This window comes from Delphinus delphis, chromosome 3, assembly GCF_949987515.2.
Source record: "Delphinus delphis chromosome 3, mDelDel1.2, whole genome shotgun sequence".
In the NCBI taxonomy this organism is placed as follows: domain Eukaryota; kingdom Metazoa; phylum Chordata; class Mammalia; order Artiodactyla; family Delphinidae; genus Delphinus; species Delphinus delphis.
The window spans coordinates 17,227,489-17,247,579 of NC_082685.1; the positions used below are offsets into that span (position 1 = coordinate 17,227,489).

The following is a 20,091-nucleotide window of genomic DNA, read 5'->3' on the forward strand; positions in this document are numbered from 1 at the left end:
CCTCAGGCTCCCAGCAGCTCCCCACCCCCCAGCTCCACTGTCCCCACCTCCTCCTGGAGTGACTCCTGGCTGCATCTGGCTGCAGGTTCTTGGAGGGGATACTGCTGCTGCCCCAACACCAGGATGGCTCCTTTGTCACTCAGTCATCCCATCCCAGTTCTGTGGGAACTGCTCACATGCCTCACAGGGACAGGCCTGTCTGCCTTTTGCCCTGGGTCTGCAGACCACAGCTCAGAGTCACCAGGGGCCAATCTCCTCTGGACTCGGAGCTCCATCACTGGTCCAGGCCTCTGAGGCCTCTTCCCTTCTTGTCAGTCCAGCAAACTGAGAAATTCTGCTAAAGTCTTTTATCCGGTGTGCACAGGGAAAGCATCTCAATGTATCTAGTTTACCCAAAACCAAGACCCAGCACCTTCCACTCAAAATAAAAACACAGTGATCCAAAACCTATGGGATGCAGCAAAAGCAGTCCTAAGAGGGAAGTTTATAGGAATACAATCTTACCTCAGGAAACAAGAAAATAAAAAACCTAACCTTACACCTAAAGCAACTAGAGAAAGAAGAACAAACAAAACCCAGAGTTAGTAGAAGGAAAAAAATCATAAAGATCAGAGCAGAAATAAATGATACAGAGACAAAGAAAACAATAGCAAAGATCAATGAAACTAAAAGCTGGTTCTTTGAGAAGATAAACAAAATAGATAAACCTTTAGCCAGAGTCAACAAGAAAAAAAGGGAGAGGACTCAAATCCATAGCGTTACAAATGAAAATGGAGAAGTTACAATGGACACCGCAGAAATATAAAGGATCAAAAGAGACTTGCAACTGTACACCAATAGAATAGAAAACCTGGAAGAAATGGACAAATTCTCAGAAAGGTACAATCTCCCAAAAGTGAACCAGGAAAAAATATGAACCAATCACAAGTACTAAATTGAAAATGTGATAAAAAACTCCAAACAACCAAAAGTCCAGGACCTGATGGCTTCACAGGTGAATTCTATCAAACATTTAGAGGAGAGTTAACACCTATCCTTCTGAAACTCTTCCAAAAAACTGCAGAGAAAGGAACACTCCCAAGCTCATTCTACAAGGCCACCATCACCCTGATACCAAAACCAGACAGATACCACAATAAAAGAAAATTACAGGCCGATATCACTGATGAACATAGATGCAAAAATCCTCAATAAAATACTAGCAAACCAAATCCAACAACACATTAAAAGGATCATACACCATGATCAAGTGGGATTTATCACAGGGTTGCAAGGATTCTTCATTCATATGCAAACCAATCAATGTGATACACCACATCAACAAACTGAAGAATAAAAACCACATGATAATCTCAATAGATGCAGAAAAAAAGCTTTTGACAAAATTCAACACCCATTTATAATAAAAACTCTCCAGATGGGACTTCCCTGGTGGTCCAGTGGGTAAGAATCTGCATTCCCAATGCAGGGGGCCCAGGTTTGATCCCTGGTCAGGGAACTAGGTCCCGCATGCATGACAAAACTAAGAGTCTGAATGTCGCAACTAAAAAGGCTTCATGCTGCAACTAAGACCCAGCACAACTAAAATAAATAAATAAATATTTAAAAAAAAACTCTCGAGAAAGTGGGCATGGAGGGAACCTACCTCAACGTAATAAAGGCCGTATATGACAAACCCACAGCAAACATCATTCTCAATGGTGAAAAGCTGAAAGCATTCCCTCTAAGATCAGGAACAAGACAAGGATGTCCACTCTTGCCACTTTTATTCAACATAATTTTGGAAGTCCTAGCCATGGAAATCAGAGAAGAAGAAGAAATAAAAGGAATCCTAATTGGAAAGAAAGAAGTAAAACTGTCACTCTTTGCAGATCAGATGGTACTATACATAGAAAATCCTAAAGACGCTACCAGAAAACTACTAGAGCTCATCAATGAATTTGGTAAAGTTGCAGGATACAAAATTAATACACAGAAATCACTTGCATTCCTATACACTAACAATGAAAGATCAGAAAAAGAAATTAAGGAAACAATCCCATTTACCATCACATCAAAAAGAATAAAATACCTAGGAATAAACCTATCTAAGGAGGCAAAAGATCTGTACTCAGAAAACTACAAGACACTGATGAAAGAAGTCAAAGATGACATAAACAGATAGAGAGATATACCATGTCCTTGGATTGGAAGAATCAATATTGTCAAAATGAATACACTACCCAAAGCAATCTACAGATTCAATGCAATCCCTATCAAACTACCAATGGCATTTTTCACAGAATTATAACCAAAACGTTTAAAATTTGTATGGAAACACAAAAGACCCCAAATAGCCAAAGCAATCTTGAGAAAGAAAAACAGAGCTGGAGGAATCATGCTCCCTGACATCAGACTATACACAAAGCTACAGTAATCAAAACAGTATGGTACTGGGAATTCCCTGGCAGTCCAGCGGTTAGGACTCTGCACTTCCACTGCAAGGGGGCACCGGTTCAATCCCTGGTTGGGAAACTAAGATCCCACATGCCACCTGGCACAGCCAAAAACAAACACAAAACAAAAAACAAACAAAAAGTAGAGTACTGGCACAAAAACAGAAGTACAGGAACAGGATAGAAAGTACAGAGATAAACCCACGCACCTATGGTCACCTAATCTATGGCAAAGGAGGCAAGAATATACAATGGAGAAAAGGAAGTCTCTTTTGTTCATGGTGCTGGGAAAACTGGACAGCTACATGTAAGAGAATGAAATTAGAACACTCCCTAACACCACACACAAAAATAAACTCAAAATGGATTAAAGACCTAAATGTAAGGCTAGATACTATAAAACTCTTAGAGGAAAACATAGGCAGAACACTCTCTGACATATATAGCAGCAAGATTTTCTTTGATCCACCTCTTACAGTAATGAAAATGAAAACAAAAATAAACAATTAAACTTAAATACTAATTAAACTTAAAAGCTTTTGCACAGCAAAAGAAACCAAAAACAAAACGAAAAGACAACCCTCAGAATGGGAGAAAATATTTGCAAATGATGCAACAGACAAGGGACCAATTTCCAAAATATACAAACAACCCATGCGGCTCAATATAAAAACACAAACAACCCAGTTAAAAAATGGGTGGAAGATCTAAATAGACATTTCTCCAAGAATGACATACAGATGGCCAAAAAGCACATGAAAAGATGCTCAACATTGCTAGTTATTAAAGAAATGCAAATCAAAACTACAATGAGATATCACCTCACACCGGTCAGAATGGCCATCATCAAAAAATCTACAAACAATAAGTGCTGGAGAGGGTGTGGAGAGAAGGGAAACCTCCTACACTGTTGGTGGGAATGTAATGTAAATTGGTACAGGCACTATGGAGAACACTATGGAGGTTCCTTAAAAAACTAAAAATAGAACTACCATATGACCCAGTAATCCCACTCCTGGGATTTTTTCCAGAGAAAAACATAATTTGAAATGATACATGCACCGCAATGTTCACTGCAGCACTATTTACCATAGCCAGAACATGGAAGCAACCTAAATGTCCATTGACAGAGGAATGGATAAAGATGTTGTACAGCAAACTCCTGGGGCTGCCATGAGGATGTCGTGACCGCCCCTCAGCCCCGAGATGCCACCAGGGCACAGCCCACAGCTCCCCTGCCTGCGGTGTACACAGGCAGGATCCGGCCTCTCCCCTCCCCTCCCCTCCTCCCCTCCCCGATTTTATCTGGGCAACCTGCTGCAACTCGTTCTGCCTGGATGGACAGCCTGAGGCGGCCTCACTGCCCCATGAAGCCAGGTCGCAGGCTTATTCTAACCCTGGGTACAGCTCCTTCCCTTCCCCCACAGTCTCAGAACCAAGCTGCAAGGCCTGTGGGGCGCACACAAGCGTGGCCAGGAAGGCCAATGGCCATGTGTCTCAGGACCAAGAGGAACCCGTCTACCTGGAGAGCACAGCCAGAGCACCTACTGAGGGTGGACGCAGACCATCGACTCAGAGGATAGCTGAGGCTGGAGGGCCTCTCTGTCTGACCTGACCAACCGGAGGACGTTGAAGGTCTAACTGTGTGGCATCTCAAAGAGATCCTGGCTCACAACTTCATCAACTACAAGGGCTGCTGTGAGAAGTGGGAGCTGATGGAGGGTGAGGTGGCTGTACAAGGGTCAGAAGGGACTCCAGCAGCTGGTGTGTGGTGCTGAAGACCAAAACAGGGGAGCAGGGGAGCAGTGCCATCCAGCCTGGAGGAGAACCTGTGTCGGATCTGCATGGACTCGCCCATCGACTGTGTTCTGCTGGAGTGCAGCCACATGGTCACCTGTACCAAGTGTGGCAAGTGCATGAACCAGTGTCCCATCTGCCGGCAGTACGTGATCTGAGCCGTGCATGTCTTCTGATCCTGAGGGCTTCTACTGGCTTCTTCAGTGCTTTACAGTGACATAGCTCGAGATGTCTGGGCCCACAGTTAGCCAGCTTATAGAGGGGCAGGCTAACAAGAAAATCTGCAGTGTTCCTAAGACCAGGGCAAGCAAAGATGCTGTGTCACCTCCGGGCATGCCTGTCTTGCTTCAGAAGTGCACCTTGTGTCTGGCAGAGGCCGAGGCCAGTGGGAACTAATACAGATCACACAGGCAAGTCCCTGTTTCAATGATCTTGGGTTGATGATGGTAACTGATGAAGAGAGGACTTTCTGGAATTTGGACCATATCTTCCTCCCTTCCTTTGAGAACCTAAACAGTTTCACCCTTCTTCCTGTAGCCTGCCCATCCCCCTGAGCTGCATGCCTCTGTTTCACCCACCAGAAGTCCTGGTAGAAATGGCTCTCTTCTTCCCCAGCACATCTGGATTCATTTCTGGTCCCTCCAGCTTTCTGTGCTTTAACCAACCTTTGCTAAAGTCTGTTGCTGCATTACCTAAAATCCATGTGCTTCTTCAGACCAAAAAGGCGTTAGCTTATGAGACCAGTAGTGATCCTCCTTAGGACAGAATTTGGACCAGTAAACTCATTTCTGGTGAGAAATGAAACACAAATGCTGCTGAAAAAAACTTGAAGTCATTAAGAGTTGCTTCCTTAAGTGCTGGGATTGGAAGCTATCAGTCTCCTAACCTGCCCTTGGCAGTCAACAAAGCATCTGGCTTTCAGACTGCTGGGAAATTCCAGCCTCTGTGCAAGAGATGGTGCATGGATCATCTCTGCTTCTTTTCTTGGGGCCTGACTTTGTGCCATCCTTAATTTTAGCTTATGAGAAAAAGCAAAGCGTTGGGTGGAAGTAATGGCTTTCTGCTTGGCTTGACTTCTCCAACAAACAGCCTTAAACCACTTTCCCCTGAGCATGAGGTCCCTCCTTCCCATAGAGGTTTTAAACATGGTCTCACTGAAGGCACAGACTCTTAGGCAGAGAGCCTCACTCTTCTCTAGCCAGACTTCTTATGAAGTTCCTGGCGACTGAGTATGCAAGACACAGCACCTAAGAGGTATCAGAAGGTACTGAATGATGCTGGATTCAGTCTTTGAGCAGACAGCTAGAAGTCTTAGTTCCCCAGGTTGGTGGGGACTCGCTACTCCCATTTCCTTTCTCAGCCTACTGATAGAGGGTCAGGAAGAAGCATTCTCTAAGCCCTTTAGGAAGGGCCATGCAATGAGTAGGTGATGTTTTTGAGCCCTCCTAGGGCCTTTTCGCCACTAGAAGAGCTTAAGTTTGCTGAAGAAGCTTAGCCAAGCACAAACATACATACTATGTACTATCAGAAAAGCTGTATGTGCCCCCATTACCACTGGATGAGCTATGCAAACCCTTAAACACCTAAAGGCCTTGGCAGTCATCCCCACCCCTTGCAGCCAAGATTTCTCAGACTAGAAGAACCAATCATGACCTTGGAAAGCAGTGGGAAACTTCGAAGGGAACCTCTTTATTGGTACAGACATGCTTAATGCTTTCTCTCATCAACCACTAATCCCTTTTTGGGGGAGTGAAATAATTTTATAAAGTGGTTGTCAGCTGAACACTGGATCATCTACCTTGACATTATACCAAGGCCTGGATGATTTGATTCTTGGCTACAGCCTTTGTAGAAACTGGGGGAATCAAGAGATTTCCCTGGAAAGACATCATCTTTCACCTTTCTGCTGGACAGTAAATACTACAGTTTACAGTGCCTACCAGATTAACAAAGGATTCAGCTACTCAATTCGTCTGTGAAACAGGTCTACATATATGCAACTCAGTTACAACCTAGCAATAACTTCAGGGCAGAAGCTGGCTGTCTCCCTACTTAAAACTTGCTTTCTCTGCTGAGGCCTTACCTTTCCCTACCTCCCAATTTCCCTCTTAGACATGAGTTAATAATATTCTGATGGTTGGTTTTGTAACCTCAGTAAGAATTAGAACTGATGTCATTTACTCATTTTGGAGAAAGAACTTGCCTTGAAGTCTTCTAACCTCTTTTGGTGAAGGTTTCCATTTAGGAAAAAAAGGTGCCCCTGCCTTTTTTGTATCTTATTACTACACCAAATAAAAGTTGGGAATTCTAAGATCCCAATTCAGTTACTGTCTAACCTAGGTAGAAAACTTGATTTTTATCCTTGAATGCTCTCTCCTGCCCATCATGGAGCCTTGGTCTTAATTATGATGGAAACATCTAATTCTTCCATTATTCCATGGCTTTTGCTGTGATTGTTCTGAGATTTCAGTTGAGACTTGTTTTAAAAGACATGGACAGCTCACTGGTTCATAATACATTGGAATAGCTGGATCCCAACTAGTAAGAATAAGCTGTACAGGAATTCGTGCTCAATATATATTGTAAAAATTTGTTGAAAGCTTTAAAAAAAATGTACATATATACAATGGAATATTACTCAGCCATAAAAAAGAACAAAATAATATCATTTGCAGCAACATGGATGGACCTACAGATTGTCATGCTGAGTGAAGTAAGTCAGACAGAGAAAGACAAATATCATATGATATCGCTTACATGCGGAATCTTAAAAAAAATGGTACAAATGAACTTATTTACAAAACAGAAATAGAGTCACAGATGTAGAAAACAAACTTATGGTTACCAGGGTGGGAAGTGGGGAGGGGTGGGGGAGAGATAAATTGGGAGATTGGGATTGACATATACATACTACTATATATAAAACAGATAATAAGGACCTACTGTATAGCACAGGGAGCTCTCCTCAATACTATGTAATGACCTAGATGGAAAAAGAATCTCAAAAAGGGTGGATGTATGTATAACTGATTGCTGTATAGCAGAAACTAACACAACATTGCAAATCAACTATACTACAATAAAAATTTTAAATAAATAAATAAATAAAGTTAAGGGGGAAAAAAAAAAACCAGAGTTCCACATGGGGCAGTTGTGCGTCACACTTTAATAGCCACTCTGAGGCATCAGGTAGGACACCCAGTAGCCACGAGATTCACACTGCAGTGGGAAAATGGAGGTCAGTGGTTTAAAGTGGGGAAGTAAGTCATCCCCTTACTGTGAAGACATGACTACATCAGAAAACAGCAGCAAGTAAGCCAAGCAGAAACTCCTCTCTGCACCCTGGGCACTGTCGTCCCAGGGCAGCCACTCCTCCCCTGAGCTCATGAGGGCTATGGTGGGGAGAGGGGGCTGCCAATGCCATTGTGGGGCCGAAGCTGTGGAGATGTGCTACCCTGGCATAAAATGGTATTGGGGCTCCCCCAGCTGGCACCCCTGAGCACAGAGATACACCTTGGAGGGCTCAGGTGGGTGTGAGCAGTGCATGTGCCTCCACTCACAGACACCGCCACTCCACCTGGCCCCAAGAGATTCCCACCCTGAGACATGCCCCCAAGCCAACATGGTAAGACCATTCCCAGAGCCCACTTGCCCCTTCAGCCACCCCAGACACTAAGAAGCCTCCTTTCCAGGCCTGACCAAGCAGGATCAGAGGGGTGCGGACAGCCCCGAGGCATCCTGCCCTTGGCTGATGGATGAACTACCTCTAGATCTATATGGTTCGGAATCTCATCCAGGGCCTGGGGGAAGCTGGGCCTCTGCTCAGCACAGAGGCAGGCGCAGGACTCACTTCTACCCACCCTCAGTCCTCAGGAGGGCTCCTGATGCTCCAGCCACAAAGCCACCACGAGAGGACAGCCAGCCTCAGCACAGGACCCTCCACAGGAAGCATGATGGGCTGGGAACACCTGGGCTGCAGCAGCATGCCCCACCATGCCTGCAGCTCTGGGAGGCCCACGTATACTTGGGGACCCTCCAAGGGGGTATTCTTTCAGCTGGGCCACCCTAGGAAGTGGGGGCTGGCCTACAGGGTGCAGCAGATAAACAGAGGCCTTGTACAGGACTGCAGGGACATCCAGGACTACTTAGTGGATGTGGGCCACCAGTCTGGCACAGATGCAGTTAGGGCCACAAGGCCACTCTCAGAGCTTCTGATGTGGAGAGGATCCTTGATTTTCTCGGACCGCAACAGAGCCAGACCCACGTCCCCCAGGCCTGCCCTGTACTTGCCGGCTGCCTGCCCCGACTTGGTGAGCACAGAGGTGCCAGGGGCAATGCTGCCCACAGGGAGGGGGCCTGAGAGCTGTACTGGGAAGAGGCGCTTTCGGATGACACCCATGTGGTGGGTGCGAGCCGTCAGCTCCTGGCCAATGTAGCAGCCTTTGGTGAAGCTGACGCCATTCATGAAGGCCAGGTTAGACTCCAGCGGTAGGGCTACTCCTGGGGGCAGGTCATGGACCCCCTCGGGAACGCCTGTAGAGGTAGGGAGAGGCTTGGTGAGACTAAGGTGTCCTCCAGAGCTGGGGGCTCAATCAAGAGTGGCCGGGGGTACTGACCTGTAGGAGTCCCACCATCTGACCCGCCACAATCCTCTGGGTCCCTCCTAGAACCCCTTCTTGTCCCTCCCCATCCTCCAGGGCCCTACTCCAGCCCCCCGCTCTGGTCCCTGGGTGAGCACCTTGGTCTGGCCCTCAATACCACCCACTAATGAAGTCAACCCTACCCCTGACCCCGGATCTCTGCTCTCTCCCCTGGCTCCTCCCAGTGCCTGGGCTCACCACACAGTTTCCCCAGGGCTCTGTGTCACACCCCTCCGGTCCCTTCCCATCCCACCCTGTCCTTCCCCCGCCCCCATCCAGCACCACTCCTCTACCCCCGACCCTTCCCCAGGTCCAACCCCATGTCCATACCTTGCTGGTACCGGTGTCGGTGATAATCCTGGAGGTCCCCAAGACGGCCCCCGAGCACCAGCGCTGAGCCCTCATCCTGGGAGAGCAGCCGCCAGCCCATGCGAGCAGTCCGGGGATCACGGGTGAGGATGGTGGTGCACTTGGCCTTCTCCTGAAGCAGCACAGCCCTGCCGGCCTCCTCAGGGGCACAGGGCAGCACGGCCCACACCCGCAGCTCGGGGCATGGCTCCACGGTGACCTTCCGCCGGATCTTGTGCAGCACCAGGTGCCTCTGCAGCGCATCCAGCACTGAGCTGTCACACTCCAGGAGGAAAGTGGGCTGCTCGTGGGAGCCCTCAGGGAGCCTGCGGGGAGAGGAAAGGGTGCATGGGGGCGGGCACGGCACACCGTGGAAAGTGCATGGAGTCAGGCCGCGGCCGTACGTGGCTGTGCCTCCCAAGTGCACCTTGGACCACCTATTAAAGCTGCACAGCACAGCCATGTGCTGGAGACCTCATGGCACCACCCCTCCCTGCCCAGGGAGGAAACCCCAGGAAACAGTCTAGCAGGTGGAGGAGAGGGCTTGGCCCAACAGGTGGGAAGCAGGGCCCTGGGACCACAGTGGTGTCTGGTGCGCAAGGTGAGGCGGAAAGGCACAGACGGCCACACTGAAGTCCAGGATTTGTCTCCTCCAGCCCTGAGAAGCCACTGAGAAGCCAAGGGTCCTAAGGCAGGGCACACAATGGATTTCAGGAGGGATGTGGGCAGGCAGGAAGAGCTGGGAGGACAGCAGACAGCTGACACAGGTGAGATGTGTGGTGAAGCCACACCCTACCCATGCCCACCGCCCACCTCCCCTAAGGGAGCTCCGCAACCTGATCAGGGCTCCAGAACCATCCTAACCCTCACTTCAGGCAGCCCACATCCACCGGAATGACCCCAGATCCTGTTGTCATTGACGGATGGATGATGGGGCCCTTACAGACAGATGAGCACAGAGGAGAGACCAGTGCACCATCAGACATGGTGGAGGGGCCCTAAGTGGAGACATCCAGGACCCAGAGTACATGGCTGGAGTCCTGGTTATAGATGTGGCTTGAGCAAGGACCCACAGCTGGGTGGGAGCTGAGACACAGAAGCGGGTAAGACCTTCCAGGAGCACGTGTAAGACAGAAAGGTCATCAGCTGGTACCCCAGACCCCTCCTCCAGAACCCATCAGCTGTGCCCCCAACCCCCTCCCCAGGCAGGAAAGGGTTAACTGCTGCCCTGGAGCAGCCAGTCACCCCCACCCCCACCCCGAGGAAAGAGCTACAGAGGCTTGCTTGGTGGGTTCACCTTACAGCACAAACCCTGTCATGTCCATGCATATAACTATCAGCCACGGGTCCAATAAGGACAGGGACAACCATGTGGAACACAGCAGGCTGTAGCAGCAAGTCAGGTTAGCACCTCACCTTCCAAACAGTCCTCAAAGGTCAAAAATGAGATCAGCTGAGGGGCAGAAAAAGGATCATTTACGGATGGAATTAAAATGACAGAGAAAAACAGAAGAGTTCAAAGGCGCTGCCTCAGATAACCACAAGGAAAGAAGTTCAAAGTCACTTATCATGAAACAAAGGCAAATTAAAACCACGATGAGATACCACGGCACAACTATCAGAAATAAGAACATCCAAGGCAGTGAGGATGCAGAGAAGCTGGATCATTCAGCCTTGCTGGTGGCAACGTAAATGGAACAGACATTCTGGAAAATGGTTTGCAGTCCTTTATAAAACTAAACATGCAGCTACCACACAACCCAGCCATTGTACTCCTGGGTATTTATCCCAGAAAACGCCCCAGGTGTTCACATAAAACCTGTGCATGAACGTTAGAGGCAGTTTTATTCTTAACAGCCAAGAAACGAAACCAAAATATTCTTCAGTTGGTGAATGGTTAAACAAACTGTGGTCCATTCCCTCAATGGAATACTACTCAGCAGGGAAAAGGAAGACTACTGATGAAGCCAAAGGGCATGAAGGTGAGTGAAATCCAATCTCAGAAGACTCTGTTTGTACGATATTCCTGAAATGACATGATCATAAACATGGAGAGCGAGCATCTTTATGCTCGGGGATAAGGGGATGAGAAGGGCAGTATGCCCACAGAGGGCGGAAGGGAGCTTGATGGTAATGGAGCAGCTCTGTCTTGATCGAGGTTACACAGGTCTACATGTGTGATCAAATCAGAGTTGCATGCATGAGAGCATGTGGAAATCTGGGAGAACCTGAGGGTGCCCTGTGGCTGGCCCATGTCCGTCCCAATTGTGACCCTGGACTATAGGAGGCAAGATGATGCTACTGCAGGAACTGGGTGAAGGGTATATGGGACATCCCTGTTCATTTTTTTGTGGCTTACTGTAAATCTATAATTATTTCGAAATAAAAAGTTAAAAAGAAAGAAGAAAAAGGAGCTGCCTCTGGAGAAGACTGGTCCATGCCGGTGAGAAGGAAGACAGCAGTCGGTCAATTTTCATCAAAAGCCTTTTAATGTTATTAGGTTTTTTAACCATGTGCAGGTACATTTTTATTTTTTATTTATTTATTTTTTTTTTTACATCTTTATTGGAGTATAATTGCTTTACAACGGTGTGTGAGTTTCTGCTTTATAACAAAGTGAATCAGTTATACATATACATATGTTCCCATATCTCTTCCCTCTTGCGTCTCCCTCCCTCCCACCCTCCCTATCCCACCCCTCCAGGCGGTCACAAAGCACCGAGCTGATCTCCCTGTGCTATGCAGCTGCTTCCCACTAGCTATCTACCTTACGTTTGGTAGTGTATATATGTCCATGCCACTCTCTCGCTCTGTCACAGCTTACCCTTCCGCCTCCCCATATCCTCAAGTCCATTCTCTAGTAGGTCTGTGTCTTTATTCCTGTCTTACCCCTAGGTTCTTCATGACATTTTTTTCTTAAATTCCATATATATGTGTTAGCATACAGTATTTGTCTTTCGGACTTACTTCACTCTGTATGACAGACTCTAGGTCTATCCACCTCATTACAAATAGCTCAATTTCGTTTCTTTTTATGGCTGAGTAATATTCCATTGTATATATGTGCCACATCTTCTTTATCCATTCATCCAATGATGGACACTTACGTTGTTTCCATCTCCGGGCTATTGTAAATAGAGCTGCAGTGAACATTTTGGTACATGACTCTTTTTGAATTATGGTTTTCTCGGGGTATATGCCCAGTAGTGGGATTGCTGGGTCATATGGTAGTTCTATTTGTATTTTTTTAAGGAACCTCCATACTGTTCTCCACAGTGGCTGTATCAATTTACATACATTTTTATTTTTTTAATCTCCGATAAAGGAAGCAGACAGAAACAGTATGAAATACTGGCAAGGGGAGGAATTGGGCATGGGTGGACAGAATGTGAGGTTGTAGGGGAGAGTAAACCTTGGAGGGAAGAGGGAGAAATGAGGGTAAAGCCATACCCAAGGAGGGAGGAGGCCCAGCATGGGGAGGGCCCTGAGAAGGGCTGGTGAAGGGACCACCAGGATGCCGGGGTAGACAGGCCCCAGGCTGATGCCCCCATCTCACTCATGGGGCCGATGTTCCACGGGGTTCAAGACAAATTGGGTGGGGCAGGGCCAGGTTCTGGGCTCAGACACTTTCTGAGCTACCTGTGCAAATGGCCATGTGCCATTCAGCCCCTGAGGATCAACAAAGCTGCAATGCACCCCTGCTCCCCACCACTCCAAATCAGACTGTCTGCTGCCCCTGCTGCAGTTGAGTAACAGGGGACAGGTCAGAAGAAGGGGTGAAGTAGGGTGAGCCTATGCTCAGGGCAGCTTTCTTGGCTGGCATGGCCAATGTGTGGGCTGGAGCACTCTCTGTGGGGCCATCCTGGGCACTGCTGAGCGCTGAGAGCACCCCTGGGCCCAGGCCACTAGATGCAAGGAGCATCCACGCCTGAATGACAACCACAAATATCCCCAGACATCACCAAGTGCCCCTGAGTAGAGCCGCCAGATAAAACACAGGATGTCCAGTCAAATTTCAACTTCAGAAAACAGTGTAATGTCTTTAGTATATGTATTTCCCAAACACTGCACAGGTCACCTCCTAAAAAGTCACCCATGTCTGTTTGAAATTTAGCTGGGCAACCCACAATTTTATTTGCTAAGCCTGGAAGCCCCTCCTAGCGGCACAACCGCAGCAGCAGGAAAAGGAAGGTCGAGGGGCACCTGCAGCCTCCCCAGACGGCCTGGCGGGCAGGACCTGGATATGGCATGTGGTGGCAGTGCAATCCCAGGTGTCCATCCTCACCCACCCTCCTGCCCAGGACGCAGGCTGTGTGAAAACCCAAAAAGGGAGGGTCAAGCCCACCTAACTCCTCATCCAGAACGCCCAGAGTGCCCTCCTCCAGCAGCCCAATGCCCTGCACAGTACCTGACACCCCGGTACCCACCACCCCCATAAACACAGAGACCTCACGCCTCGAGTACAGCCCTGGACCCAGCTCTGCCCAGGGCCAGGGTCTTCACACATAAACAGATCCCCTCAGGGGCACTGCAGGTACCAGGTCATGAGGCATGGGCAGGCATGGGGCCCAAGGGGGCTAGCAGGTAAGGGACACACAGGTGCACAGAGACCAGACCCAAATGCCTGTCAAGGAGTGGCGGCACTCACCAGGGGCCTTGGACTGCTGCAGGACTGTACACGGAGGACCCTGTCAGGCTGGCATACTCCAAGTCGCCTAAGGGAACAGCCTACAGCGTGCCCATGGGGGACTGAGTATATGGAGCCCTACACGCTCCCCACAAGGCAGGAAGCGGACAATCCAGGGGCCCACAGAGCATGGCCACAGCAGGAGGGCAGAAGAGATGTGGGTTAAATGGAGGCTCAGTGGGGTTGCCATAGGAACCATGAGGTCCTGGGCAGAGATGCACTAGCCCCACTGCCCACCTTCCCTCTGCTGGGTACACACATACCAGGAACCTGCCGAGACCAGACTCAGCATGGAGCCAGCTGAGACGAGCACAAGGGGAACCAGGCATGGAGAGAAACAAGGGAGCAGTGGACCATCCGAATCCTCACCAGGCAACCCCGGTGGGATGGCCCCCAGAGACACCCCCCAGAAACCCGTAGACAGAGACTTCAGTGTGTCCCACAAAAGCCAGAGCAGCCCAGGACCAGAACCTGGAGCATCTCCTCTGCAGCCAGCACTTAAGGCCTCCATCATGAAGACAGAGGCCCAGGAAACAAACACATGGTCAGAATGAGGAAAGACTTTCAAAACACAAAGCCTCGGGCTTCCCTGGTGGCGCAGTGGTTGAGAGTCCGCCTGCCGATGCAGGGGACACGGGTTCGTGCCCCGGTCCGGGAAGACCCCACATGCCGCGGAGCGGCTGGGCCCGTGAGCCATGGCCGCCAAGCCTGCGCGTCCGGAACCTGTGCTCTGCAACGGGAGAAGCCACAACAGTGAGAGGCCTGCGTATCGCAAAAAAAAAAAAAAAAAAAAAAAAAACCACAAAGCCTCAGCTGAGAGGGTGAGGAGTCAAGCCACAGACTGGGAGAAAAGGTTTGAAAAGTCACATCTGACAAAGGACTGTCACTCAAAATATACAAAAGCACTTACAACTCAAATAAGGAAACAACCTGATTAAAAATGGGCCAAAGACCTCAACAAACACCTCCCCAAAGATAGGTGGCAAACAGCGTATGAAACGATGCTCCACGTCGTATGTCATCGGGGAAAAGCAAATTAAAAAAACAACAAGCTACCATTACACACCTATTAGAATGATCAAAATCCAGAACACTGACACCACCAAATGCTGGTGAGGTTATGGAGCAACGGAAAGTCTTCATTCATTGCTGGTGGGAATGCAAAATCGTACAGCTACTTTGGAAGATATTTTGGTGGTTTCCTACAAAACTACACATATTCTTACCTTACAATCCAGCAATCACACTCCCTGGTATTTACCTAAAAGGAGATGAAAACTAACCGCCACACAGAGACCTGTACACAGATGTTTATAGCACCTTTATTCATAATTGCAACAATATGGAAGCAACTGCTGAAGTCCTTCAGTAGATGGGTACATCCAAACAATGGACTATTATTCAACACTAAAATGAGCTATCAAGCCCTGAAAAGACATGGAGGACACAAATGTATATTATTAAGTGAAAGAAGTCAATCTGAAAAGGCTGCATACTCTATGATTCCAACTACGTGACGTTCTGGAAAAAGTGAAACTATGGAGACAGTTCCAGATCCAAAAAGATCCTTTGTGAGGAGTTAGGAGGAAGGGAGGGTTGAATAGGTAGAGCACAGAGGATATTTAGGGGTAGTGAAACTACCATATATATTATAATAGTACATACACATTATTATACATTTGTCCAATTTGTCCAGCACCAGCAGTGAACCCTAATGTGAATTAAGGACTCTGAGTAATTTTGGTGTTAATGCAGGCTCGTCAATTGTAAATAACATACTACTTTGGAGGAAGAGGTTGATAACGGGGGAGACTATGCATGCGTGGGGGCAGAGAGTATATAAGAAGTCTCTGTACATTCCCCTAAATTTTGCTATGAACCTAAAATTCGTCTAAAAAGTCTATCTTTTCTTTTTTCTTTATTTTTTTGGCCACACCACATGGCTTGCAGGATCTCAGTTCCCTGACTAGAGATTGAACCCAGGCCACGTCAGTGAAAGTTTAGAATCCTAACCACTAGGCCAACAGGGAACTCCCTATAAAGTCTACTCTAAAAACAAAAAGCTTGTTGGTAGGAATGTAAATTGATACAACTGCTATGGAGAATGGTTGGAGGTTCTGTAAAAAACTAAAAATAGAACTACCGTTTGACCCAGCAATCCCACTACTGGGCATATACCCTGAGAAAACCATAATTCAAAAAGAGACATATACCACAATGTTCATTGCAGCACTACTTACAATAGCCAGGACATGGAAACAACCTAAATGTTCACTGACAGATGAACGGATAAAGAAGATGTGGCACATACATACAATGGAATATTACTCAGCCATAAAAAGAAACGAAATTGAGTTATCTGTAGTGAGGTGGATGGACCTAGAGTCTGTCATACAGAGTGAAGTCAGAAACAGAAAAATACCGTATGCTAACACATATATATGGAATCAAAGAAAATGGAACTGATGAACCTAGTGGCAGGGCAGGAATAAAGACACAGACATAGAGAATGGACTTGAGAACACGGAGCGGGGAGGGGGAAGCTGGGGCGAAGTAGAGTAGCATCGACATATATACACTACCGAATGTAAAATAGTTAGCTAGAGGGAAGCAGCAGCACAGCACAGGGAGATCAGCTCGGTGCTTTGCAATGACCTAGAGGGGTGGGATAGGGAGGGTGGGAGGGACACTCAAGAGGGAGGGGATATGGGGACATATGTATGCATATGGCTGATTCACTTTGTTGTACAACATAAACTAACACAGTATTGTGAAGCAACTGTACTCCAATAAAGATCTATTTAAAAAAGACAAAAACAAAAAGCTAAAGCTTTGTCTGAGAGATGCTTCTACATCCGGACCAGGGTGCACTGAGGAAGGAACAACTCAAGGATGGGAAACTAGAAGCATGACAGTTTAAATGAAAAATTCCAGGGAGTTCCCTGGTGGTCTAGTGGTTAGGATTCCAGGCTTTCACTGCCGTGGCCTGAGTTCGATCCCCGGTCTGGGAACTGAAGTCCCGCAAGCTGCGCAGTTGGCCAGAAAAAAAAAAGAAAAATTCCAGAGAGACGGTGCAGAGAAAACACCAGGCAGAGAGCAAGCACAAAGAAAACAGGAAGGTCCCAGGCTCCCAGGCGGGACAGCCAGTTGCCAGTGTGTCCCTCTCCCCAGAAAGCAGACCTCAGTGAGATCAGATGTAGGTAAAGGGCCAAGAGCAACCAGGAGGGGAAGGACCACATCCCATGAACTAACAGCAGGCATCAGACCAGAACAAAGGCATAGCGACGGGGTGGAAGGCCAGCAGGCTTGGCACCCCATGCCCCTGAGCAGAACTGGGAGAGCAAAATCTGGACATTGTTTACCAAGCCCCCAGGCCCAAGAGCAGCCATCTGAGGGAGTGTTCTCATATCTTCTCTCCTCTAACTGCTCAGGAGAAGTGGGGCCACTAACTCAGGCTGTCTCTTTCTGATGGAATGAAGACCCCACTCCATCCCTCGGGGCAGCACTCCCCACAAAGGACTTTGAGTTGGAATCTCAGAAGAGCACCTGGGGTCATGGGGCGTCATCACAGTGCACCCCAATTCCCTTAGCACACAGACAGCAAGTGGCACTGCGATACCCCATTCTCAGGAATTAACAAGAGAGAGAAAAACAAACTCCTCTATAGGACAAATCGGGGCATCCACAATGTGTGGAGAGAGCCACCACATACATGCTTGGTGACAAGAACTGCTGGCCCAGCAGCTAAGCAAAAACGCTTCAGACCTGAGGAAAAGTATGAAGAGAAAAAAACCCCTAAAACAAAAAAATTTTACACTGTAGAGTGACTTACGAGGATATAAAATTCATTATAACAAGAATGCAAAGGCATAAAGATGTAAAGGCAGACTGGAGACTCAAGGAAGAAAATGTGGGGACCAAAACAACATCATTACAACACTGATAGATTAACTGAAAATTACTGACACAGAGGGTTTAAGATAATCAAAGAACGCAGTTTCTAAAAGAGATTAAAGCAACTACTGGGAAGGTAATAATTACATAAAACAGATAATGACAACAAACCTTTTCTGTAAAGAACCAGACTGTAAATAATTTAGGTTTGCGGCCACACGGTCTCTACCACATTATTATATTACTAATTATACTTTTGCCATTGGAAAATGAAAGTAGCCACACAGTATACAAACAAATGGGCATGCAGCATTCCAACCAAACTTTACTTATGAAAACAGAGAGTGAGCTGGATCTGCCCAAGGGTCATACTTTACTGAGTCCTGTTCCAGAGTCATACAGCCCACCAAGTGCCCAGCAACATGACGTGAAAGAAGACCCAAAATACAACACATCGTCGTAACACTTCAAGACATCAGGATGAAAAAGAGCCCCGAAGAGTGTCCAAAGAAAAAGCAGTCACACACAAAGGCTTAAAAATAAAAAGGCACCAGGCTTCTTGACAGCAATGCCAGTTGTGGCTTCAATGTTTTCAGGGACGATTTTCAGCCTAGAATTTTATGCCCGGCCAAGCTATCAGGTAAAACCATTTGAAGGAGTCAAAGGTCCACCTGAAGTATCCTACCTCTCAACAAGGCACTAAAGAACATACTCCTCCAGCAGGTAGGCACTGAGGAAGAGGCAGACAAGAACCCACAATAGAAGAGGGACACTGGAGTTTCCAGGGCAGTTTCAGGCAGAGCAACGACCTGCAACTGCATGAGAGGTTCTAGAAGAACCTCTGAGAAAGTCTGAGAAAGCTAAGCAAGTGAAAACCAAAAGCTCTATAGCTCTAAAGGCCACTGACTTGACTTGTCCTGGTGACCATCACAGAAAGTCATGATAAAATCAGCACTGACTGATGTAAAACACCAAACGCTAATAATCACTGAATACGGAGAGACTTTGGACAGAAATGTGTGTACACTGGAGAACTCAGGAAGTAGTAGCACAAGCCAGTCGCGCAGAGACTGCTCCCTGCAGTGTGGCTGCAGGTGCCACGACCCCTTCTCCGTGCAGTGGGTCTGAGCAGGATCAGAGGCCAGGCGCAGGGACGCCCAGGCCCTCCCATTGGTGAGTGTCACTGGCCCATCCCTGGGTGCAGGCTCCAGCTCACCTATGGCTGCCCTGCCCCGGTGCCCTCCCCCAGGTGCCCATCCCCAGCCCACCCTGTGTGCGGGTCCCCAAGTTCCCTACCCTGGGCGCGCCTCCCATCCTCAGGTGTCCTCCCCTGGAGACCCACCTCGGCCCCCCCATGCACAGGTTCCCAGGTGTCCCTTCCCCTGGATGCCCTGTCCTGCATGTCCTCTCCTGGATGTCCGTCCTGGGACATTGGTAGCCCTCCCCTAGGTGCCCTGCCTCTGGGTCTCCTTAGTTCCGCCCCCTGTCCGCCCCTCCCCGGTGCCTACCCCTCCCCTGAGAGCTCTCCATGGAAGCCCATGCTCCAAGCCTTCTCATGCCCGCTCCTGGGTGCCCTTCCCCTGGGTGATACCCCCTCCCCTACCCCGGTCCCCCGGAGCCTGTGCCCCAACCCGCTCTCACCCGTAGAGAATGACGTCATAGAGGGTGCGTCCCTGGACGTTGAGAAAGTGGGCGTAGCCCGAACGCGCCGAAGTTGAAGCCTCGCCGGCCGCAGGACCTGGAAGCGGCAGCTCATTGGTCAGCAGACCCAGGAGAAAGGGCGCAGAGTCCGGCCCACGCACGCGCACCAGGGCGCGCTCGTCCAGTAGGAAGCAGGCCCACGCCGCGCTGCCCGCGGACTCACCACGCTGACAGCAGGAGTTGTGGCCCAGGCGACGCCTCGGGGCAGCGCGCAGCCGCCAGCTCCAGGCCCGGCCGCCGCGCCCTGGAGCTGCACCCCGTAGCAGCGCTGCGGCCGCCATCTTGGGGCGGAGTGAGGCGGCGGGAAGGGGCGGCGCGGGCGGCGGCGCGAGCGGGCGGGCGCGCGCCACAACACCTTGGAGGCGGGCGGGCGGAGCGTGCGCGGGGCGGAGGTGGGGGGGTGGGTGGAGGCGGTGCAGGCGGGCCCCAAAACAGCCCCTGACGGCGGGCGGGCGAAGCGTGCGTGGAGGCGGAGTGTGCGCGAGCATGCGCGGGCTAGTACCACAGCAATCCCTGGAGGCGGGCGAGCGCTGCTCGCGTGAGTGGCAAGGGTGAGGGTGGGCGGACCTTGCGCGGGGGCGAGGCCTCG

At 49.0% G+C, this 20,091-nt stretch overlaps 1 protein-coding gene and 1 pseudogene across 2 annotated transcripts; one reads left to right on the top strand and one right to left on the bottom strand.

Annotated features, from left to right (window-relative positions):
• The window catches only part of LOC132422347 (E3 ubiquitin-protein ligase rififylin pseudogene), a 44,218-nt pseudogene extending 39,810 nt beyond the window's left edge, over positions 1-4,408 (top strand).
• A 2,393-nt stretch (positions 4,409-6,801) lies between these two features.
• IBA57 (iron-sulfur cluster assembly factor IBA57) lies at positions 6,802-19,783 on the bottom strand. 2 transcript variants are annotated; one of them, XM_060008188.1, is made up of 4 exons: positions 19,666-19,782; positions 19,443-19,539; positions 9,203-9,546; positions 6,802-8,765 (listed from the first exon to the last, which is right to left on the bottom strand). In XM_060008188.1, the coding sequence occupies exons 3-4, from the start codon at positions 9,300-9,302 to the stop codon at positions 8,374-8,376; spliced, it is 492 nt and encodes a 163-aa protein (XP_059864171.1). In that variant the 5' UTR covers positions 9,303-9,546; positions 19,443-19,539; positions 19,666-19,782; the 3' UTR covers positions 6,802-8,373. The 2 variants fall into 2 exon arrangements, with proteins under 2 accessions (XP_059864171.1, XP_059864170.1); XM_060008187.1 differs by having other exon boundaries at positions 19,443-19,783.
• Positions 19,784-20,091: the final 308 nt, after the last annotated feature.

Excerpts from the sequence above, each read along its gene's own strand:
- IBA57 (XM_060008187.1), bottom strand. The coding sequence starts at position 19,783 with ATGGCGGCCGCAGCGCTGCTACGGGGTGCAGCTCCAGGGCGCGGCGGC. Across the intron at positions 9,547-19,442 it reads TATGACGTCATTCTCTACGG|GCTCCCTGAGGGCTCCCACG; the intron begins GTGAGAGCGGGT and ends CTCTCCCCGCAG. Across the intron at positions 8,766-9,202 it reads CCGACACCGGTACCAGCAAG|GCGTTCCCGAGGGGGTCCAT; the intron begins GTATGGACATGG and ends CTACCTCTACAG.